This window comes from Copidosoma floridanum, unplaced genomic scaffold (genome assembly GCF_036245765.1).
Source record: "Copidosoma floridanum isolate Cflo_tuat_1 unplaced genomic scaffold, Cflo_Japanese_pri ptg000020l, whole genome shotgun sequence".
NCBI classification, from domain to species: domain Eukaryota; kingdom Metazoa; phylum Arthropoda; class Insecta; order Hymenoptera; family Encyrtidae; genus Copidosoma; species Copidosoma floridanum.
The window spans coordinates 26,202,988-26,226,185 of NW_028321897.1; the positions used below are offsets into that span (position 1 = coordinate 26,202,988).

Here is a 23,198-nt window from a genome sequence, read left to right on the forward strand (position 1 = left end):
CAGATGTAGTTTACTAAATTGTATTTACATATCTGGCATAAAATACAGCATCATTCATAAAAATATATTGTAACATAATTTGATCCAAAAACAGCACGTAAACTATGGTGAAAAGATTAAGGGAGTGCTCCCTTAATAAAAGAGGTAGAAATGTCCATCAAAATCCAAGGATAGACTGCTAACTGCAAGTAGGGGGATTCAAGCACTATAGTTTACCTTAAAAAGAGAAATCAAGAGCAGTAGTAATGCATTCTGCAACTATTCTTCCATTGATATTTCTGGCTATGAAGTTTCCAAATCATGTTCCTTCTTCCATTCCTTGGAGGAGTATCCAGCAATTTTGTGCATTATTTCCACTCTTTTATGCTCACTCATAAACAATTTGTTTCGATCTTGCAGGTATTCTTAAACACTCCTGCTTTAACAGTGGTATCTCTAAGTCATTTAATTTAATTATATCCTCGGCGGCGCATATCTGACTCCAGTACCTCTTAAAAGTATCCCACCCTATGATTCCTTCTTCGTCAATTGGGAAGTCATGGGGGACTACATGTACTGTGCACTCTAATCCGTGCAACCGGGCCTATACTGTGCTCAATGTTTTGCGTGTCCGTAAGTCACGCCGATTATAGCTACTCGATACCTACTGTCTATTAGCGTGTCTGTGTTAAAAACATTTTCCTTTATGATCGAAATCTCTGCGCCTGTATCCTTATAAAAAGTCGCCTTTCTGTTCTTGAACTGTGGTCCCCCTAATTGGACTGACGGTGGTGTGTGCCCTGTTCTCGCGAGTTTTATAGTTATTTTGAGAAGCTGATTTATTTCATAATCTTTCTCTGAACGCTTGGGTTCGTCATTATCTATATGTGTGTCTGGCACCTTTATTCGATTACTCTTTTTGTGGGCCCTTCTACCTTTTCTTGTCCGTTTGCCTCTCCACTGTGTAGGAGTATCTTCGCACTCTACTTTATTATGTTCTACTTTTCCCTGCCCTAAGTCAGTACTCGGGCTATTGTGGTGTGTTTCCGTCGCCACTGATTCTTGCTCCACCTTCTGCAGCCTCTCTCTCGCACATTCTCCTTCACCTGACACGCCATTCTCCGTCTCTTTCTCTAGTTCATGTTCAACATTTGAGGACCACTCCGAACATCTTGCGAGTTAAAAGCTGTGGGTGCGTCTTTCCTGTTGTCAGGGCCGTATGCGCCGTTTTCTCGCTGCTGTGGGCCCCTATCCTATGGTGGCCCGTTACTGACTGGATCCGTATTATAGCCGTCCCTGCTGGCTTGATTTCTATAGTTGTTTCCATAACGGGATAAACAGTAGTAACAGAATAACTGTAAGTAAACAAACTATCAAATCTTCCGTTTTATGGAACTCAATCCAAATTTTAGAATTAAAAATCAATATTTGTTTGACGAACAAAGGGTTTTCAAAATCATGATGGAAAATTAGGAGAGGAAAAATAAAATTCTTTAATATTTCTAAGAATTAAATATCAAATGAGTTATGTTCTTGAATATATTCTGATATCGTAAAGTGTTCGATAAATAGTATTATACTAACGTCGAATACGGAGTACACCCATTACTTAAATGAGAAAATTCTAAAAAAATTAGCTGGAGAAATTAAAACTTATTATAGTGTGGATAAGGCAAATAAAGAAGGAGTTTATAAATTGAACGATGATATTTATATAAATTTTCCAGTGAAAATGTTAAACAATATTCGTGAAGGATTACTACTTCATGATCTAAACCTAAAAATTGGTACAATAGTAATGTTGCTTAGAAATTTAAGTACATCCAAAAGACTGTGTAATGGAACATGATTAAAAATCACGAAATTATTAAAGTAAAATATATAATGAGAAATAATAACTGGATAAAAAATTAGAAATAGAGTCTTTATTCCTAGAATAACTTCGAACACAGGAAACATCTCAACATAACTTTTCATTTCGTATCGTAAGCAATTTTCAATCGTTGTGGTATTTGCCATAACAATAACCAAAACCCAAGGTCTAGGTTTCGATAATGTAGGTTAATATTTGAAAAAACTTTCATTTTCTCATGGTCAATAATACGTGGGTTTGTTACATCCCGCGTTGATACGAATTATATTACAACTAAAAGCTATCCATCCGTCAAATTCAGATAAGACATATTGTGAATATAAAGCAAGCTCATATGACTAGAGGAGTTCATACGTCATTTATATGCGTGTGTGTACTAGCTTCAAGGTGAATCTTCAACAATATGCTGACATATGGTACAGCCAGCCTCTTTGTAAGAATGCACGAATGTATTAAAATCGTATTATATGTATGAATGAATAAACCGTATTGTATGTATGAATGAATAACTTACTTGCGCATTGATTGTCCACTTCTAATAACACCGATTTAAAATTTTTTAATAAACATACTATTTTATTACATTCAGAATTAATTGTAAAATCCCCAGAAGGATTAACATATTCTATATTTATCAACAAATCACAAGGACAGAGTTTTGATTCCTTAAAATTGTATATTAAAAAACCTTAATTCCCTTACGGACAATTATACGTTGCTGTATTAAAACGTAAGAATCAAAAAAGAATTTTTATTCAAATTAAATCCGAGAATAAACCAGAAATTAAAAATATTGTTTAGCAAAAAATTTTTCAGTAATTCAAAAATATGTAACTTTGAAGATTGTCACATTTAAACAGACGTATGTTAATTCATAAAAACCATGAAAAACAAATATGTGAAAAATGTGGAAAGGGTTTAAAAAGAACGGATGGGTTAAAATGACACAAAAAATGTTACAACATCAAGCTAACAGAATGAATTATTGTTGCAAAAGCTTAGTTGTGTTTGTCTATCTAATTATACCTCCTCCTGAATTCTGTCTTTTACTCAATAAAGTCCTTAAGTAATCGATAATTTTGTATTTGGGTAAAGTAGACATGAAACAGAGAGAGGTTTGAAATGTAAAAGTTTAATCAAGTTGAACAAATAATGGTACTTCAGAGACACATACTGAGTAAGGGAAAGCGAATAGACAGAGGAAGACCTATGATCAGTGACTGAAAATAGCCTAAAAACGAGGCATGACTTGGATATTAAATTACGTATATTTTTTAACATTTTAGATGGTAAAATATTCTATAAATAAGTATTTTTTGAGGGGAGGTAGAAAGGGAGCAAGTGATAGCTGAGGGGCAGCGAGGGGGAGGTTACTTAAACATAATTTGATCGAAAATGACGTAAAAACAAGCAAATAACTAGGTGAATTGACTGGGTGCTAAAGGGGAGCAGGGGGAAGCAGGGGGCGGAGACTTACTTTCGTCGATACAACTATGTAATATAGGGAGATATTAATTATTTCGTCCGCTTCCACTATAAGTGTTTTTTTTCTTAAAACGCAAAATATGAATCACGCGATAAAATAGACTTAGAACGCATTGGATTAGTAAAATTTTTGTTAGAAAAATGATTCACGTGATAAAAGAAATCTAGAACCAGAAGAAAAATAAGTGACTCATAAAGCCCCCCGCTGCCCCTCAGCTATCACTTGCTCCCTTTCTACCTCCCCTCAAAAAATACTTATTTATAGAATATTTTACCCTCTAAAATGTTAAAAAATATACGTAATTTAATATCCAAGTCATGCCTCGTTTTTAGGCTATTTTCAGTCACTGATTATAGGTCTTCCTCTGTCTATTCGCTTTCCCTTACTCAGTATGTGTCTCTGAAGTACCATTATTTGTTCAACTTGATTAAACTTTTACATTTCAAACCTCTCTCTGTTCCATGTCTACTTTACCCAAATACAAAATTATCGATTACTTAAGGACTTTATTGAGTAAAAGACAGAATTCAGGAGGAGGTATAATTAAATAGACAAACACAACTAAGCTTTTGCAACAATAATTCATTCTGTTAGCTTGATGTTGTAACATTTTTTGTGTCATTTTAACCCATCCGTTCTTTTTAAACCCTTTCCACATTTTTCACATATTTGTTTTTCATGGTTTTTATGAATTAACATACGTCTGTTTAAATGTGACAATCTTCAAAGTTACATATTTTTGAATTACTGAAAAATTTTTTGCTAAACAATATTTTTAATTTCTGGTTTATTCTCGGATTTAATTTGAATAAAAATTCTTTTTCAATTCTTGCGTTTTAATACAGCAACGTATAATTGTCCGTAAGGGAATGAAGGTTTTTTAATATACAATTTTAAGGAATCGAATCTCTGTCCTTGTGATTTGTTGATAAATATAGAATATGTTAATACAATGGGAAACTGTTTTCTATAGAAGACGAAAGGTAATGATGATGAGGTTCGCAATAGGGCTATCCTGCAGCGCAATAGACTTAGCACAGCTGCTTATAGGGGCTATTCTATCCTGCACGCTCTATTGCGCTTTATGTGACAGCAGCCTGAGTTTACAAATTTCAAAATTAATCCTTCTGGGGATTTTACAATTAATTCTGAATGTAATAAAATAGTATGTTTATTAAAAAATTTTAAATCGGTGTTATTAGAAGTGGACAATCAATGCGCAAGTAAGTTATTTATTCATACATACAATACGGTTTATTCATTCATACATATAATACGATTTTAATACATTCGTGCATTCTTACAAAGAGGCTGGCTGTACCATATGTCAGCATATTGTTGAAGATTCACCTTGAAGCTAGTACACACAAGCATATAAATGACGTATGAACTCCTCTAGTCATATGAGCTTGCTTTATATTCACAATATGTCTTATCTGAATTTGACGGATGGATAGCTTTTAGTTGTAATATAATTCGTATCAACGCGGGATGTAACAAACCCACGTATTATTGACCATGAGAAAATGAAAGTTTTTTCAAATATTAACCTACATTATCGAAACCTAGACCTTGGGTTTTGGTTATTGTTATGGCAAATACCACAACGATTGAAAATTGCTTACGATACGAAATGAAAAGTTATGTTGAGATGTTTCCTGTGTTCGAAGTTATTCTAGGAATAAAGACTCTATTTCTAATTTTTTATCCAGTTATTATTTCTCATTATATATTTTACTTTAATAATTTCGTGATTTTTAATCATGTTCCATTACACAGTCTTTTGGATGTACTTAAATTTCTAAGCAACATTACTATTGTACCAATTTTTAGGTTTAGATCATGAAGTAGTAATCCTTCACGAATATTGTTTAACATTTTCACTGGAAAATTTATATAAATATCATCGTTCAATTTATAAACTCCTTCTTTATTTGCCTTATCCACACTATAATAAGTTTTAATTTCTCCAGCTAATTTTTTTAGAATTTTCTCATTTAAGTAATGGGTGTACTCCGTATTCGACGTTAGTATAATACTATTTATCGAACACTTTACGATATCAGAATATATTCAAGAACATAACTCATTTGATATTTAATTCTTAGAAATATTAAAGAATTTTATTTTTCCTCTCCTAATTTTCCATCATGATTTTGAAAACCCTTTGTTCGTCAAACAAATATTGATTTTTAATTCTAAAATTTGGATTGAGTTCCATAAAACGGAAGATTTGATAGTTTGTTTACTTACAGTTATTCTGTTACTACTGTTTATCCCGTTATGGAAACAACTATAGAAATCAAGCCAGCAGGGACGGCTATAATACGGATCCAGTCAGTAACGGGCCACCATAGGATAGGGGCCCACAGCAGCGAGAAAACGGCGCATACGGCCCTGACAACAGGAAAGACGCACCCACAGCTTTTAACTCGCAAGATGTTCGGAGTGGTCCTCAAATGTTGAACATGAACTAGAGAAAGAGACGGAGAATGGCGTGTCAGGTGAAGGAGAATGTGCGAGAGAGAGGCTGCAGAAGGTGGAGCAAGAATCAGTGGCGACGGAAACACACCACAATAGCCCGAGTACTGACTTAGGGCAGGGAAAAGTAGAACATAATAAAGTAGAGTGCGAAGATACTCCTACACAGTGGAGAGGCAAACGGACAAGAAAAGGTAGAAGGGCCCACAAAAAGAGTAATCGAATAAAGGTGCCAGACACACATATAGATAATGACGAACCCAAGCGTTCAGAGAAAGATTATGAAATAAATCAGCTTCTCAAAATAACTATAAAACTCGCGAGAACAGGGCACACACCACCGTCAGTCCAATTAGGGGGACCACAGTTCAAGAACAGAAAGGCGACTTTTTATAAGGATACAGGCGCAGAGATTTCGATCATAAAGGAAAATGTTTTTAACACAGACACGCTAATAGACAGTAGGTATCGAGTAGCTATAATCGGCGTGACTTACGGACACGCAAAACATTGAGCACAGTATAGGCCCGGTTGCACGGATTAGAGTGCACAGTACATGTAGTCCCCCATGACTTCCCAATTGACGAAGAAGGAATCATAGGGTGGGATACTTTTAAGAGGTACTGGAGTCAGATATGCGCCGCCGAGGATATAATTAAATTAAATGACTTAGAGATACCACTGTTAAAGCAGGAGTGTTTAAGAATACCTGCAAGATCGAAACAAATTGTTTATGAGTGAGCATAAAAGAGTGGAAATAATGCACAAAATTGCTGGATACTCCTCCAAGGAATGGAAGAAGGAACATGATTTGGAAACTTCATAGCCAGAAATATCAATGGAAGAATAGTTGCAGAATGCATTACTACTGCTCTTGATTTCTCTTTTTAAGGTAAACTATAGTGCTTGAATCCCCCTACTTGCAGTTAGCAGTCTATCCTTGGATTTTGATGGACATTTCTACCTCTTTTATTAAGGGAGCACTCCCTTAATCTTTTCACCATAGTTTACGTGCTGTTTTTGGATCAAATTATGTTACAATATATTTTTATGAATGATGCTGTATTTTATGCCAGATATGTAAATACAATTTAGTAAACTACATCTGTTTATGAATCGTTTATCCCTTACTAACTAGACAGTAAGTTGATAGTCGAATCACTAACCTACTACAATGAGGTGCTTAAAATAAAGATAGCAAAATTCTCCATAACGGTTTCACCTACTCCACAAAATTCCCTAGCTATACTACTATTATCTCCAAGAAAAAGTCATCCCCTCTTCTAATTATCCCTTATAATCTTAGATCAACAACTTTGGCCTGATATTGAAAAGACCCTTATTACGGAGAACATTCAGCCTTGAAGCTAGTTGAATGGCTACAAGATGGACCAAGACCTTATATTACTTAACTCGAACAGCATATCAAACAAAACGACTGAGCTCGTACGTGCAATTCTTATCGACAGACTAGACAGACGTAAGCAATTCCGTGGCGGAACAGCTATTGTTAATCGCAGGGGCATTTACCATTGTGCCATAATACAGTGGTGCCGATCGCCAAAAAGCTGGCCACAAGTCAAAACAAAATTTTTCTAGTTTGGTTTTTTTTTGTTGAGTTGGCTGCAGTAATACTTTATCCATTAGAAAATACATAGACATGCTTCAACCAACCTTTACATGATCTGAAATTTCAGTTGCAAGATACCTTTTCTTGCACAACAGTAATCTGGTACATTTACTCACAAAATTGTATTAATGCAAAAGTAAGCATATAAATTCGAAAATAAGACTCATTCCAGTAAATAAAAATGGATCAGACTTCTGAAGGTAAGTGTAATAAAATAGTTCATTAAGAAACATTAATCGATTGACCAATAATTAAAAAAAAAATTATAAAAATTAAAGTTTTAAACAATGCTAATTTAAAAAAAAATGTAGATTAACTGGAAAAAAATTGAATAATTCTGTAGAATTCTGTTATTAAACCTATTGGAGATTGTAGTGTGAGTGACCACCTTTGTAATAAAAAAAAATTAGCTGCTCTTAGTTGCTCCTAAATTTTTAAAGTATGTTTGGAAAAAAAATGTCAGTCAAACGAAACGAGCAAGAACACATGTAAAAAATAAGTAAAGACTTTTAAAAAATATTTTAGCATTTAGTTATTTAATACGTTCGTTTTAACCACTGCTTTATGAAATATCGCAGTTTCTGTTGAATGATCCATGCACTTACGTATTAAGCCGGTATCCTATGTGTTAGATGTAAGAATAGCGGGAAACTTCCATTTGAATTCAAATGTGTCTAATGAATATACTACAGTTACACATAAATAATTAATCTTAATATTATTTTTTTTTAATATAGATATATGTAGTAATTGAAATATGGATACATGTAGTAATTGCAATATGATTTTTAATAGATGACATTGAATAACAATTAAAATTTTCAATAGACTTTAGTGAGGCTAAGGCAAACCAATCTGGTGTCTTGTCAAGAAAAGAAATTTTTTATGCGGTAAAAGACCATTTTTCCGATGATATATCAATTGTTTATTCGAAAATTGAAGAACTAATGGCTTATCATCTACAGTCCCCATATACTCTACCGGATTCTGCAAAACAAACGGTGAGAAAATTATTATTTAATTTTAAAGAAAAGTGGCAAAAAAGCAGCAGAATCGAAACAAGATTTCTCATCAACAATTGTGATTAGCTACGAGCATTGGTTTCTTTAATGTTCGATGAGGAAATATCAAGTTCTACAAGTACAAAAGGTAGGCCTATTATAAATTTTGAAAGTAGTTCTGATAGAAGTAAGCGCAGAAAGACTGAACATTTGCGTTCGCTGACAACTAGTGAAAAATTAACATATGCGACGCAAATGAAACTTAGATCAGATGGAAAACAAGATAATACAGCGTTATTAAAAGAAGTTGTTTGAAGCAGTCCTACAAAAGTAAAAAAGCGCATAAATCATTAAAATTAGATGATAATTATGAAAAATTCACAGCAGATGAAGCTCTCTCTTTATATATAGAATTGCAATTTGCAAGAATCAAATATCAGCAATTAAGAAATGCCGTTTTAAAGAAGAAATCCTTTTTATTCCCGTCTTATAAAGTAATATCAAAAGCAAAAATACGTGCTATCCGAACATTTCTATTGTATCAAGTGAAAGTTCCGCAGAAATACAATTTCAAGCTCATCTTGATCACACTGTTAGTCGCATTTTTGACTTACAATTGGATGTTATTAATACCTTAAGCGCTGAACAATTAAGAAACTTGGTATTAATAGGAAAATGGGGATGTGATGGAAGTTCAGGACAGAGCGTTTACAAGCAAAAATTCATTGATAATCCGGACCAAACAGACGAAAATATTTTTTTTACTTTTTTTTGTGCCACTACAACTTAAATATACTAACAATACAACAGAAGAAACTACGATTGTTTGGAAAAATCCTAGACCCTCATCCCTAAGATTCTGCAGACCTATTAAAATGCATTTTATACGCGAGACTAGTGAAGTAATTTTGGAAGAAACCAATCAAATAAAAAAAGAGATTAAATCTCTCGTTCCTTTCAAAATTATTGTAAAAGGTATTGACACAGTAGTCAATTATCAATTAGCTTTGACCATGATTGATGGAAAAGTATGCAATTCTTTAACAAGTACATCATCAGCGCAACGTTGTTATTTATGTGGCACTACGTCAAAAGATTTTAATAATATCGATTACATTTTGAGTAAACAAGTCAATGAAAAAAATTTAGAGTTTGGAATTTCCTCTCTCCATGCTTGGATTCATTTATTTAAATGTTTTTTACATTTATCTTATAAATTAGGCATACAAAAATCGCAAGCTCGTACTTACGAAGATAAGAAGTCTATGCAAGAAAAAAAGACACTAATTAAAAAGCTTCCAAAGCAAAGTTGGGCCTTATAGTTGACAGGCCAAAACCAGGGTACGGAAGTACTAATGATGGTAACACTACTCGCCACTTTTTCGAAAATTATAAGGTTTCTGCAAGAATAACTGGCGTTGACCAAAGTATAATCTATAAGTTTTACGTAATTTTACAAACTTTATCATCGGGGCATGACGTTGACACTGAAAAATTCGAGAAATACTGTCTGAAGACTTCAAGGGAATTCGTTCATCTATATCCGTGGTACTACATGCTAACTACGGCTCACAAAATATTTATTCATGGTTCAAGCATCATATCTCACGCCTTTAGGACATATACTACTACCAATAGGACAAATGTCTGAAGATGCTCAAGAGTCGTGCAATAAGTACTTTAAAAAATTCTGTGAAAACTTTTCTTCAAAGTCTTAGTCTTCTGAGCAAAGACTATGCAAGAGATCTTCAACCGATTTTTAGTTTTTTCGGATCCACTTATTTCGAGTGGTCGAAAATTGCCCGCAAGGCCGATAAAATCTTTGTCAGAGGATGTTGTTCAGCTACTATTACAGTCATCCGTGACTATGCATAATGAAAGAGAGTTGTGGGAGGATTCATCGACCACGGAAGGTGCAACAACCGGTACAACTGAAAATTCCACAGATGATGAAATAAATTTCTTTTTATAATAATAGAATTAAGAGTATTATTAATAAATGAAAAAATTAAAAATTGTATCTTACTGGCAAACAGTATCAAATTATTGAAGGTATAACATCAAATTCGTAACCAGCAACTCCAAAAACTTTGAAAACAACATTAAACTTAATTGCATTATGAAATAACTGCAAGGGGGTGGTGACTAGGGGATGAAAGAGGTAACTTTCTGTCGATGTGACATTAAATTCGGAATCAGCGACCCAAAAAACCTTGAAAACATCATAAAACTTGATTGCGTTATGAAATAAGGGATATTTTATGCAAGGGGGTAACTTTTTGTCGATGTGACACTAAATTCGTAATCAGCGACCCAAAAAAACCCCGAGGAGGTAATTCCAGATCACTTACTTGATTTTTCGATTTTTGGTAAGATTTTTGGCGATCGGCCCCACTGTGCATCAGTACGTATACTACTTACTAAAAAGCAGTTGGAGTCAGAGTACATGCCAGTTCCTCAGTTATCATAAAAAATACCACCTTCTACTTTCCTCAAGGTTAATTATAATATATCTTGCCTCATCTTGCTATTTGACTTTAACATCCCTACGATCGTGGCTGGTAACCTGACCATCAAGCACAAATCGTAGGAATAGAAAAGACACAGGTTAAAATGTTTGTATACACATTTTTGTATGTAACACTTATTCTATTAATAAAGATACTTCATAGAAGAGTTGTACAGATGTTACATCAGTTTTAACATCTTAATACACACTACTAGTTTATTGTGAACCAATGTTCGCAGTTTTAATCACGTAAAAAATGTTTATTCATGTGTAAGAGAAACAGCGGATAAACGCGTTTTACATATTTCATGATTTTCTGTTGTAAAGTAAAAAAAAAAAAAAAAAAAAAATGAGTAAGAGTTTTTCGAGAAGATGTTTATTATGAATTCTTTTTAGATGCCTAGGCTCGTCAATCGATAAAAACATTTAAAAAGTGAAGAAAATAGTGTTGACAATCCGTCAAATTACCATTCGAAAAGTAACCAATCATCTTAATATCTCATTTAGTTCCCACTAAGCATTTTTAACGGATGCTTTGGTTACAAAAAGATATCAATAAACTTTCTTTTAAAAGTGTTAAACTACTTGCTCACACATAGCTAAGCAGTAGCCTAATAGTAAATTTTCGGCAAAAAAACACGGTAATGCTGCCACAGCCTCAGTATTAATTCATTATAAATTACGTGCCACTTTTTCCTGTTACCAAAATCCAAACCTCTGAAAGAACGGAGATTTGCAACAATCACGGAGATAAAGTCTTAAATAATTTAAGGCTATACTAAAAAGTGCTTCGAGGGTTAGAAAAAATTCTCGTACAAGTGTATAAAATCTGAGAGAGAATACTTTTAAGTGGACAATGTAAATATTAAATAAATAAATAATAAAAAAATAAAATAAAATGACACCTCAAGTTTTTTATCATACCTCATACGTGTTCTTTTTTAATTCTTTTTTAAATCACCCAATTCCTGTGAAAACTGTCTCAAGTGAAGCATCTCGCAATAACTGCAATTTTTCAGTCGAAAATAATAAAAAAAACTTATAATCCATCATTAATTTTAACCAAATTATGCATTAAATATACCCTAGGGATCGCTAAACAAAAATCCACTATTAGATTTAAGATATGAGGTTGAAGATCGAAAATCGTGGACGGATATTTGTTTATTATTGAATGATTTCGACAAAATTTATCAACTCAAAGAGTCTGAGGTCTCTGAGAACGAATATGCGCTGAGATTTTAAATTAAAGATGACGGATTTAGGACGTCAAACGTTTTCTTATAGAAACATTAACTTATGTCCACCCTATTAGTGCTTGAATTTTGTAAGTCAGACCTATAAGTCAAAACCAGTAACCTCGATACCCCTGCTTACCATATTTGATAAGAATTTTGTGTCTTTCATAGATTTCATTCTTCATTTTGAATTTATGAACTCTGATCTTGGGGTCATAACTAACAAATCATAAGAACGTCTAGTACTTAATTTCATCACCATTGATTAGGATAAGTTGCATTTACAAGAAGTACAAGAAAAATTCTAATTAATTACGTTTGTCCTCTGGGTAACGCATGGCTAGTTTGGTGGTTGGCTTATTCTGAGGACAAATACTCATAAAAGATTAGAAGTACGAGATTTGGTAAAATTTCCGACACTAAGTTGCCTTTTACTAAGACGTTAAATTAGGTTTCAGATACCTACCAACATCCGTACATTCTGAATAATAGTACTTTTAAAGACATGTAATATGATTAACTTCCGGGTTTAATAACAAAATTGTTGTTTGATAATCAACAGTCATTTTTTAGGATAGTACATCAAGTTCCGATCAATTTTTGTGGTGTTTTATTAACAAATAAGTAGCGACAGTAACTATCTGGAATGTCATTTTTCTTCAACATTTTGTCTTAGGATGTTTATTAATGCGTTAATCACATCATGGATTTGTTTAGAAAATCTTATAAAAACAATCATCATTGAACATATCTTAGTACAATTTTTAGTGAACTAACAAACCAATGTGCTGTAGGACAGTCTGACTCGAAAATTTGTGTGGCTTCAAAAAAAGCTTGTAATTTTAATTTAAATCATATGGGAAAATCTATCTAAAGGCCTATACAGGTATTTCTGTTGATTCGTTAAATAATAATTCTCGTATATTCAATAATAAATACAACCTCTATTGAAGAGCTTCACTGCAATCAGAAGTATAATCCTAAAGAGAAATTTATCTAGAGTAAATGTTAGACAGGCTTAAGACTTAAATTTTAAGTATAGATAAAAATAACTCTCTAAGACTCACAATTTTTACAACTGCTTTAAATTCATGGAGCACGAGAAAGCTTGCTAAGGAGTTTTATTCTTCAAGATATTTAGTTAAAATGTCTAAAGGGCTGAGTTCGATAAATAGAGTTTCAAGTGAAACTGTTAAAGTTGTTGAAGAATTTTACAATGACAATTTGTACAGTCTAATCATGCCATTAAAGAAAACCTTTGTTTCTTATAAAAAATAAAGATCACACAACAGAACAAAAACAAGCTCATTATATGTCAAAGTGGACTGAAAAAATAAGTACCCGTCTATTTAATTATGAACTTCATAAAGAAAAAATGATTAATTTTTATCCAACTTCTCAATGTTACAAATGCAATAAATGTCCAGAAACTGATAAAACTATACCTTTAGTAAGTTAACAATTAGAAAACTCCTATATTTTTGATATAAAATATTCATCGTAGACCACAGCTGACATTAACCGAATTATCAAGCATTGCAGATTATTTATTGGATCTGGATAAATAAGCTCAATACTTCAACAGACTCTCCCATAACGGATCAGACGTATTTGATTTAGAAATCAAATACGGAATCGTAGTTAGCAATTTCGAAAATTCCGACGCACAGAATTTAGCTGAAATAGATCAACAGTTAGTAAAACAATGCCTGTCATCTTGGATCTACTATTTAAAATCAAAATTTGATATTGGAATCTTAGTAAACGACTTATATAATTTTTTAATGAGTAAGCGCTCAAAATTGTTTTAAATTATATCTTTTTTGGTCATTTTTCGTCATTAAATTATATTTTTAAAAGAAAATAATGTCCTTTTGCATCAGATACTTATTAACAAATCTTAAGAATGTAGTTGCACGAACAAGAATGCAAGAAAAAATGGTCACACAGTTAAGTAAATATTTTTCTTTTAAGATCAACAAATTAAAAAAAAATTAACATCTTACAAAATCGCTTTATATTAAAAACTTACATTCTTCTGAAATTCAAAAAATAATTAATTTGATAGTAAGACAGATAAATTTAGTAAGATTAGATAACTATGTTATAGGAGTAATACTTTTTGTGCAGTGTATAATTACTTTCTAGTGTAGATAGGAATATGTAACTTAACAACGCAATAACCCAATGAAAATAACGTAGAAAACAAACATATGTATATATATGTATATATATATATTTTTTTCTTTTTTTATAGAAGGGAGGTAGAAATTCGTAGAGAACTCAAGCACCCCTACAACTACGTCAACATTCAATTAATGAGAGTAGACTAATTTATATTAAAAAACTTTTTTTTAGACTTGTCCTTGTTTTCGTACGTATTTTTGTATGACACCTGTATATTTCTAATTAATCCACCCATGATTATGATCAAACGCTATTTATAAATCTAGATGAACAAATTTTAACGTGTGTGTTTTTTTTTTTTTTTTTTCTTTTTGACTTATTAAAAACTTGAAAACCAACTTTCAAGTACGAAAAAGTTATATCAACATTTTTTTTAGTGAGAATGTTGACTTAAAAGTCTACATATTTCTTTATCACGTCTGCATATATATAAAAGTGGTAAAAGCATAAATAGTAAACATAGTATCTTTTAAAATACCTCTTTGCAAACTGTTCTCGGATGAGGAAAAGATAATTTAAGCACACTTGACAGGGTAACCATAAGAATCATTACTGAATCATTAGTTTCATGAATAGAAATGCTTTCTAGTAATGGTGTATCGCTTAGTTTGTATTTGATTCTATTGTGAATGAGCGTCAGGTCAAAACTATGTTCAACTAGTTCCAAAAAATTATGCCCAATATGCCAGCAAATAAATCGATTCCTAGTAAAGTACTTTGAAGCATCTTTATAAGCGTATCCTCCAGCTTTTTCTGACACTTTAATGTCTTGAAGGGTACTGTGGCTGCCACCTAAAAAAAATTTGATTTAAGTTTTACGTATAATTAAATGTTAATACAATTGTTAAATTTTTAATCTCTTGAAAATTGAAATCGAACAGTCACGTAAATGATACATTTTTTTAGACTTATATATTACACTACCCACCCATAACATTAATTAATATAATTAGAACGTATGAAACCTTAATCAGTATCATGCAAATTATCGTATTTTTTCAAGACTCTTGTAGATGTATTGAGACTTCTTATGTCGATCAGAAAGATATAGTTAAGGGTAAAATTTCCGTAAGATATCTATCAGATGGTAATTGGAAGTCTCTCAAACATCTACAAGATGTCTTAAGGAAGTGTGTTAATTAGAAGGTGACAAGAGCTGCCAATATAGGTACCATTATTCCTTTATTTATCTACAAAAGGATAATGATAATCAACAGTTTTTAAATAAGGCACACGAGTTTTTTACAGTTATTTTTATTTATTTTTTATTTCAGTAAAGCCCTATTTAGTCTATTTCACTTCTTCAACAAATTATATTCGATGATAAAACTTATTGACTTTAGTAGTTATGCAATGGATTATAACAGTTTTTATTTCATACTATACAAGAGAGACAGTGGTATAGGTTATAGTTGTAGATCAGGGGCTTAGTAATACAAGTTTTTACGAATTCCAATCCAAGCCTTCACTTATATAGTTTACTCTTCGGAAAAAATATTTTCTTATGTGCTTATTTTAGCTATAAATTGATGGTTCAGAAGCCATAAAAAAATGAGATTTCTCTATTACTATGTAAGTGATAAATTCAAAATAAATCTGACGCTGTCTTACACTGCGCTAATGAGACTAGTTGAGACATTTTCAGAATAATACATCAATATAGTGTCGTTTTTACGGACAGCCTATTAAATTAGCTGTAAAATAAAATATAATGCTTATAATTCAGTTTGAACGAACTAAAAGTGCACGAAATTTGTATTGGGACAACGAAATTATTGAATTCAGTAAAATATTAAGAGAAACTGAAACGAATAAAAAATTCATTTATAACTGCATTTTTATCTGGTTAAAAATGTTTCCTATCGGTGAAAACTATTAGATTCATAACACTATGGGAAAACGAATTAAAATTAATATTTTGTTGATCGTGAAGGGAACTTAAGTATTGTAAATAAGAATAAAACAATATTTATTATTCATACTTCAACAATTTATCGACTCAGTTTGTTGACCTCATCAAAATGTTTTATTATACTACACGACGGAAATTAAGAAAAAAAAAAGTATGCAGACGATGAAACGTTTATTTTATTATTTCGATCTTCTCGGGTAAATAATTTTTAAAATGAAAACAGTTATTCTTATACGACGTTTCATCAACTGGTGTGCCGACCTCTTCAGGCTGTTTATTGAAAAATAGTATGCATATTACGATAATTGAGATGACTGATAAGGAAACACAGGTAAAAAAATTACAAATAACCACAGATTACTTATTGTTAGACACTGAAGCAAACTTACTTGCACGTATTAAGCAAACGACTCGTATGCAAGTCAGAGTCAAACTACACAAAACGTTCATTTTCAGAAATGCTATTTATTATCTCTAACAAGCATAATATTAACAAGAAAGAAGATTTATACAACTAAAGCTACATGTATAAACAATTTTTCAGATCTTTGTGTTTCTAGTTATGTGAGTGTACACGCGTATATTTAATTATGTCGTTAAACCCTTCTAAATTTATTATATATACTTATGTGTTATCAGAGCAGACTCATGTATCTATTCGCATTTATTTGATATAAAGACTGCGAATTGACGTGGTCATTGACAGTCTGAGTTACGTACGAGCCGTTTGCTTGATAAATGTTATCAAGTTTCCTTCAGTGTCAAACAATAGATGATCTGTGGTTATTTTTACTTTTTTACCTGTGTTTTCTCATCAGTAATCTCAATTATTGTGATGTATAATATTTTTCAATAAACAGCCTGAAGAGGTCAGCACACCAGCCGACAAAACGTCATATAGAAACAATTGTTATTTCTAACATTATTTGTCCTAGAAGATCGATATAATAAAATAAACGTTTTATACTACAAACAGGGTGAGAAAATATCAAATAATGTGCAGAAGAAAATAAAATACTTTTCATGCCAGTGGCTTAGAAAGATAACATTCCTGTCCATTGCGAAAATGGTAATATTCACTTCTCAGCTAGGGCATAGACAATCGTATGAAAGTTACGGCTGGAGGTAAGAAAGCCTCAAATCGCCTTTTTGTCATCCAGGGCTTTGTCTTGAAAGACAAATCTCGGATGTTCTGAGACTTTCTTTACATTTTCCACTTGAGGAAAAGTATGGTACTTTTGCTACATGATAACAGGAAAGAAAGTCGTAGCTCCATCGGAGGTAAGCAAAAGGAGGCATTTTTTTAGATGTATGAATTAACTTTTTAAGATTTTGCAATTTTTAAAAAAATTTTCAAACCATGATATAATTATACCAAAAAGTTTTTAAATACTACTATAGTAGTTCTTGCAGTACTTTCTTTGGCCCATCAAAAAAAAAATCAGCACTGAGGTAGGAGTCTGCTTTGACGAAGCCAAAGTGTTGCAGGTAAGTATTTGTGAGGTCGGTAGGAGAAATACTAGAAACCTTGTTTAGCGGAGGGAAGAACATGCGATATCTTAACGTCGCGGAAAGAGAGAAAGAGAGAAGGAGATACGGAGAGATTAATGGAAAACGTATTTATTTATGCCAAGGGTGAAACACCCGAACGGCAACTCACCAAAATAAGAGATTAAGAAAGTACAATATTAAATATACAATGTTACTACAGTAAATTATTACAAAATTAATGGCGTAGATGAGCACACTAAATATACAAAAATAATAATACAGTGTAATCGCAGATAACCTGCTAAAAATCTGACAATGTGTGATTACAATAATTGGCCAGGTTAGTATAAACTAAACAAATATTAGTCGATTTTAGTTTAATTTAGTTAACTGTCAGTTTGTAAGTGTCACAAGAACAAACCTCATACCATCAACTTTGTTTAATAGATGTTCATGCAAGAAGCTCTTGAATACGGGCAGAGTTTTAGCTAAACGAATGCACGCCAGAATACTGTCCCAACAACCGTATAGCCAATGAGGCGAGAGAGAGACATACGAAATCTTGGAGACGCGGAGAGCGACGCGGTGTAATATTATAGGTATCCTATTACAAACAGAGTATGTTTCTTTGACGAGACTTTAAGTATTGCATGTTATTGTACGTGAGATGGTATGACAAGTGGGGAGGGTGTAATTGTATCACCCCTCTCTCTTTTTCTCTATCTGCTACTATTAATACATACATCAGAAAACCGTGGGTGACGCATGGATGACCGAAATGAACTGATGGATCTCGCAACTGATCTCTTAGTACTAATTCGGTGAAAACGATCGAAGTCACACCGTAGGCATTAAAAATTTTATAAAAATTTTTGAGATCTGTATAACTACAATTTAGTAACAAGTATTGTTGGTTATAAGAATGATTTCATACAGTTTGATTTTATCATATGTCTTATAATTAAGCATCATAAATTAAAAATTTACATAATACTTCGATATACATTAAAAAATTTACATAATACTTCGATACACATTAAAAAATTTACATAATACTTCGATATACATTAAAAAATTTACATAATACTTCTATAATTTGACGATTTTTACAAATTTTTTATCGACTTCACGGTTTCTTCTATAATTTTTACACGTAACACTGTATGGTATGTTCACAAAATTATTAATCACTTACTTTATAACTGATCATGATATTACTAATCTAATCTACTGCCAGTAATACTTTCATGATATTCTAACCTCACAGAGTAAATAATTGTCTAACAAATTTCTTCAAAATAAACAAATAACAAATATGAGTCATTCCGGGATCCAGCCACAGTGTAGTCGTTGTACGTGTACCAGATCAAATTGTCATATACATTAGCTCTTTCAGCCACATTGTTTGCAAATCTGAGAGCAAGACGACATACCCCTGGTAACAGCGATATCGATCTTTGTATACTATCACTTCCGTTAACACATTCACCCCCATGACGGCCAGGTAAACGGGTATTATTGTAATTAGCGTAAGTGTTGTAAGGAAAAAAACTCCCGCACAGATGATGGTATACACGCTTCTTGTATTGCTGCGTAATCTTGTTCATTACTCACAGTTGTACTTTCAAATAGGTTCGTCGTCTCAGTTGGAAGCATTTTAGTAACTGACTTTTTTTTTTCTAAGTTCGTAAATCCGTAAATCATTTTTTTCACAATGTTGCAGAATCTTCCTACCTTACACCCCTCCCTCACATTACAGACCTGTGCAAAAACGAAGTATGAAAATAATAATACATAGCAATATAGTGTGGGGATGAGTGCCCGAGGGGCAAGATCCGGTTGTCTGGGTCGATTTGGCAGTCCCACTTCTGCCGTTAGCGTGTCTCTTCGAGGAAGGGAGGTTGAGAGAAAAGTCCTGTTAAATATAACAGAAAGAACGTTTTATTTAGGCGTACAGTGTGGTGTCTACTAAGACACCGGAGATCAATCTAGGCAGAGAGCCAAAACGCAACTGACTTGCAGCGCAGCGCAAGACGCCAGACCAGGACGAGAGAGAGAGGGAATAGCCCCCATACACTCCCCTCCCCCCCAAGATACGTAGTTAAATACAAATGAAAATTTCGTAGGTATTTTGACAAAGAACGTAAGCTTAGTAAAATAACATGTTTATGGCACACGTCAAAAAAACAGGCAAATCTGATTTTCGTTGATGGTTGAAAAGCGCCACAAATACGATAAGGAATGTAAGTTTAATACACATTTATAGGAAAAAGTATTGCAAATGAACCGCTTAAAAAAATTGGCGTACTTAGAACCTAGACATTGAATAATTGGTATAAAATTAGTTTGTAAGCATCGATCAGCGTCACCGGTTACAGTGTCCGGTACGGAAAGAAAAAGGCTTCGTGACTACAGAATTAGTGGCGTGAGTTAACGTTAAAAGTTAATACTAACATCACAATCGCAGTATCTAAGGACTAACAAGAACTAAGTTAACTTGTAGCTTAATTTTAATCAGGTACCGCTGGGAGATTTACAAACTACTTTAGACTGTTAACAAGAAAAAATGAGTTTTTTAGTGCCGTTTTGATTGGTATTCTTCTTAGATTGATAATTTTTTAAAATCGGAATGGGCCCTGGAGGCTGGATATAAGGAACTAACAGATCGAGTCTTGGAGAGGCTAAATCATCCGGCAGAAAGTGAGCTGGTTTGAGCAACTCGGTTGAAACGACTTTAGGTACTCCGTTAACGTCAATTTTGAAATCAAGATCGGAAACGCGCTCAATCACCTTGTGTGGACCAGTGTAAGGACGTTCGAGCGATTTGTGAGCAGGAGTTCGATGGAAGACATGCGAACAAGAGTACAGATCTTTGAAGAAGAAGGGACGAGGTTTGTGGCTGTGAGCCACAGGAACTGGGCTCAGTTCACGCATGTGCTCTCTATAGTCCTCAAAAAATATTTGAGGATTGGCGAAGAAATTATCCGGGATGAAAAATTCGCCTGGAATGCGGAGAGTAGTTCCGAGCAGGAATTCAGCTGGTGAAGCGCCAGTGTCATTCCAAACAGCAGTCCAAAGGCCCAGGAGGACTGTGGACAGTGATTTGACCCAGTTAGCATCGTTGTGACATATCAAGGCAGCTTTGAAACTTCGGTGCCAGTGCTCAATCAGACCATTAGAAGCCGGATGGTAGGCTGCTGTTCTATTCCTCTGACATCCGATGAAAGAAAGACAAGCATCGAAAATCTTTGACTCAAATTGAGAGCCCTGGTCCGTAGTCAGATATCTGAGAGCACGAAAGCGAGCAACCCAATGGTTCCGAATAGCTCGAAGAACAGTGGAAGCTTCGATGTTTTTACGAGAAATAGCTTCTGGCCAACGAGAAAAACGATTAACTATTGTAAGAAGAAAGGAGTAATTAGGAGTAAAGTAAGTGATTGAAAATACACTTTCTGAGAGTCTTAGAAATGTATGGGCGAATGATTTTACCGGTCAAGTCGCAAAAAAGGCGACTCTAATCATGACCAAACTCAATGCTTTTGATATTCAGAGAGTGGTTCAAAGAATCAAGCAATTCCTTGAGTTCGGTGTCGTCCTGCTGATGCTGTACCAGTTCAGGCATTTCAATATCTGTGGGTAGACGAAGCAAATCAATGCGTGAGAGAGCGTCCACGGCGACGTTGTCAGAGCCAGGTAAGTATTCAAAATTCGTTGTGAATTGAGAGATGAAACTGAGCTGTCGAAGTTGACGAGGTGAAGCCTTATCTGCTTTTTGTTTAAAAGCTTAAGTAAGAGGCTTGTGATCAGTGACAACCTTGAACTCTTGAACTCTCGGTCCTCTAAGAAGTACTTGAAGTACTTGAAAGATTCAAAAATAGCTGTGAGTTCTCTATCATAAGCACTGTAATTGCGCTGAGCTGAAGAGAATTTGCGAGAGAAGAAAGCCTGGGGTTTCCAAGCATCATTAACAAACTGCTCAAGCACTGCACCCATTGCAAAATCTGAGGCGTCCGTTACCAATCTGGTCAGAGCCTCTGATGACGGATGAGTGAGTTGGCAAGCCTCGACTAAGTCGGATTTGGTTTTCTGAAAAGCTGGGATGGCCTCCGGAGATCAATCAATGATTCGTTGGTCATTTTTCTTGGAATTGTGAGTGTATCCGTAGAGTGGAGCTTGTACAGAAGCAGCGTGAGGAAGGCTTCCACGATAAAAATTAACCAGGCTTAAGAATCTACGCAATTGAGCCACAGTTACAGGCTGAGGAAAGTCCAAGACCGCTTGAACTTTCCCGAGACTGGGTCTAGAGCCATTTTGATCAATTAGATGACCAAGAAAGAGAAGCTCTGCCTTACCAAATTCATATTTGGAAATATTCAACCGAAGACCGTGTTGTTTTAAACGGTCAAGCACTATACGAAGATGCTTCTCGTGCTCCTCAATAGAACATGAAAAAATTAAAATGTCGTCTAAATAGACAAAAATAAACTCGAGATCTCCAATGGCGCGGGAAATAAATCTCTGAAATGATTGAGATGCATTCCTTAGGCCAAAAGGCATGAATACATACTCAAAAAGACCAAACGGCATCATCACAGCAGTTTTGAGAACATCTGCTGGTGCAACTGGAATTTGGTAGTAGGCTTTAAATAAGTCAAGTTTGGAGAAAAATTTTTTACCTGATAGGAGCATAGAGCAATCATGCAGATAAGGTATCGGAAACTTGTCAGGGACCGTGCAGGCATTGAGACGACGATAATCGCCACAAATACGCCAAGTGCCATCTGACTTCCTTACCATGTGAATAGGGCTGGCCCAAGGACTTTTGGAGTACCTACGAGTGCCATGTCTAACCAAATTTTCAAATTCCTCTCTGGCCACTTTAAATTAAATGGGATCAAGACGCCTAGTGCGTTCAGTGATCGGAGGACCTGATATTTCAATGAAGTGGAAAATATCCTTGATTGCTATTGGCTGAGGGAGTTTTTCGCCTGCGACTTCAGGGAAGTCAGCAAGAATTTCTGAATAGCGAGAGGCAGGATTTACTATGCTCGGCAACGAGGGGCAATCAGCTAATATAAAACACCCGATGGAGAACGTATTAGAGTACGGATCGATGATCCTACGTCTGCGTACGTCTATAATGAGACCGAAGAAATTCAGGAAGTCAGCGCCAAGAATTGGGCTAGGAACATCTGCCGTACGAAATTTCCAAGGAAACAGACGCCTGAGGCGAAGGTTAAGACAGAGTTTAACTTCCCCATAGGTGTTACTCGTCGAGTCATTTGCCGCAAACAGTTTGAAACTAGATGGTTTAGCCCCAGCATTGATATTAGGCAGTAACGAGATTTCCGCCCCGGTGACAACTAAAAAAATTTTCCCTGTTATAAGGTCACGGACATGGAAGCGTTTGG

At 34.0% G+C, this 23,198-nt stretch overlaps 1 protein-coding gene across 4 annotated transcripts in view; it reads right to left on the bottom strand.

Annotated features, from left to right (window-relative positions):
- Positions 1-23,198, bottom strand: part of Nup160 (nuclear pore complex protein Nup160) — a 345,777-nt gene that overhangs the window by 271,740 nt on the left and 50,839 nt on the right. For 3 of the 4 annotated variants that reach the window (XM_089593858.1, XM_089593856.1, XM_089593857.1), the window contains one exon: positions 14,863-15,176. The exons of the other annotated variant lie outside the window; for it this stretch is intronic. In XM_089593858.1, the coding sequence (XP_089449984.1) occupies positions 14,863-15,176 (314 nt within the window). The remainder of the gene's footprint in view (positions 1-14,862; positions 15,177-23,198) is intronic. 4 annotated transcript variants of the gene reach the window in all.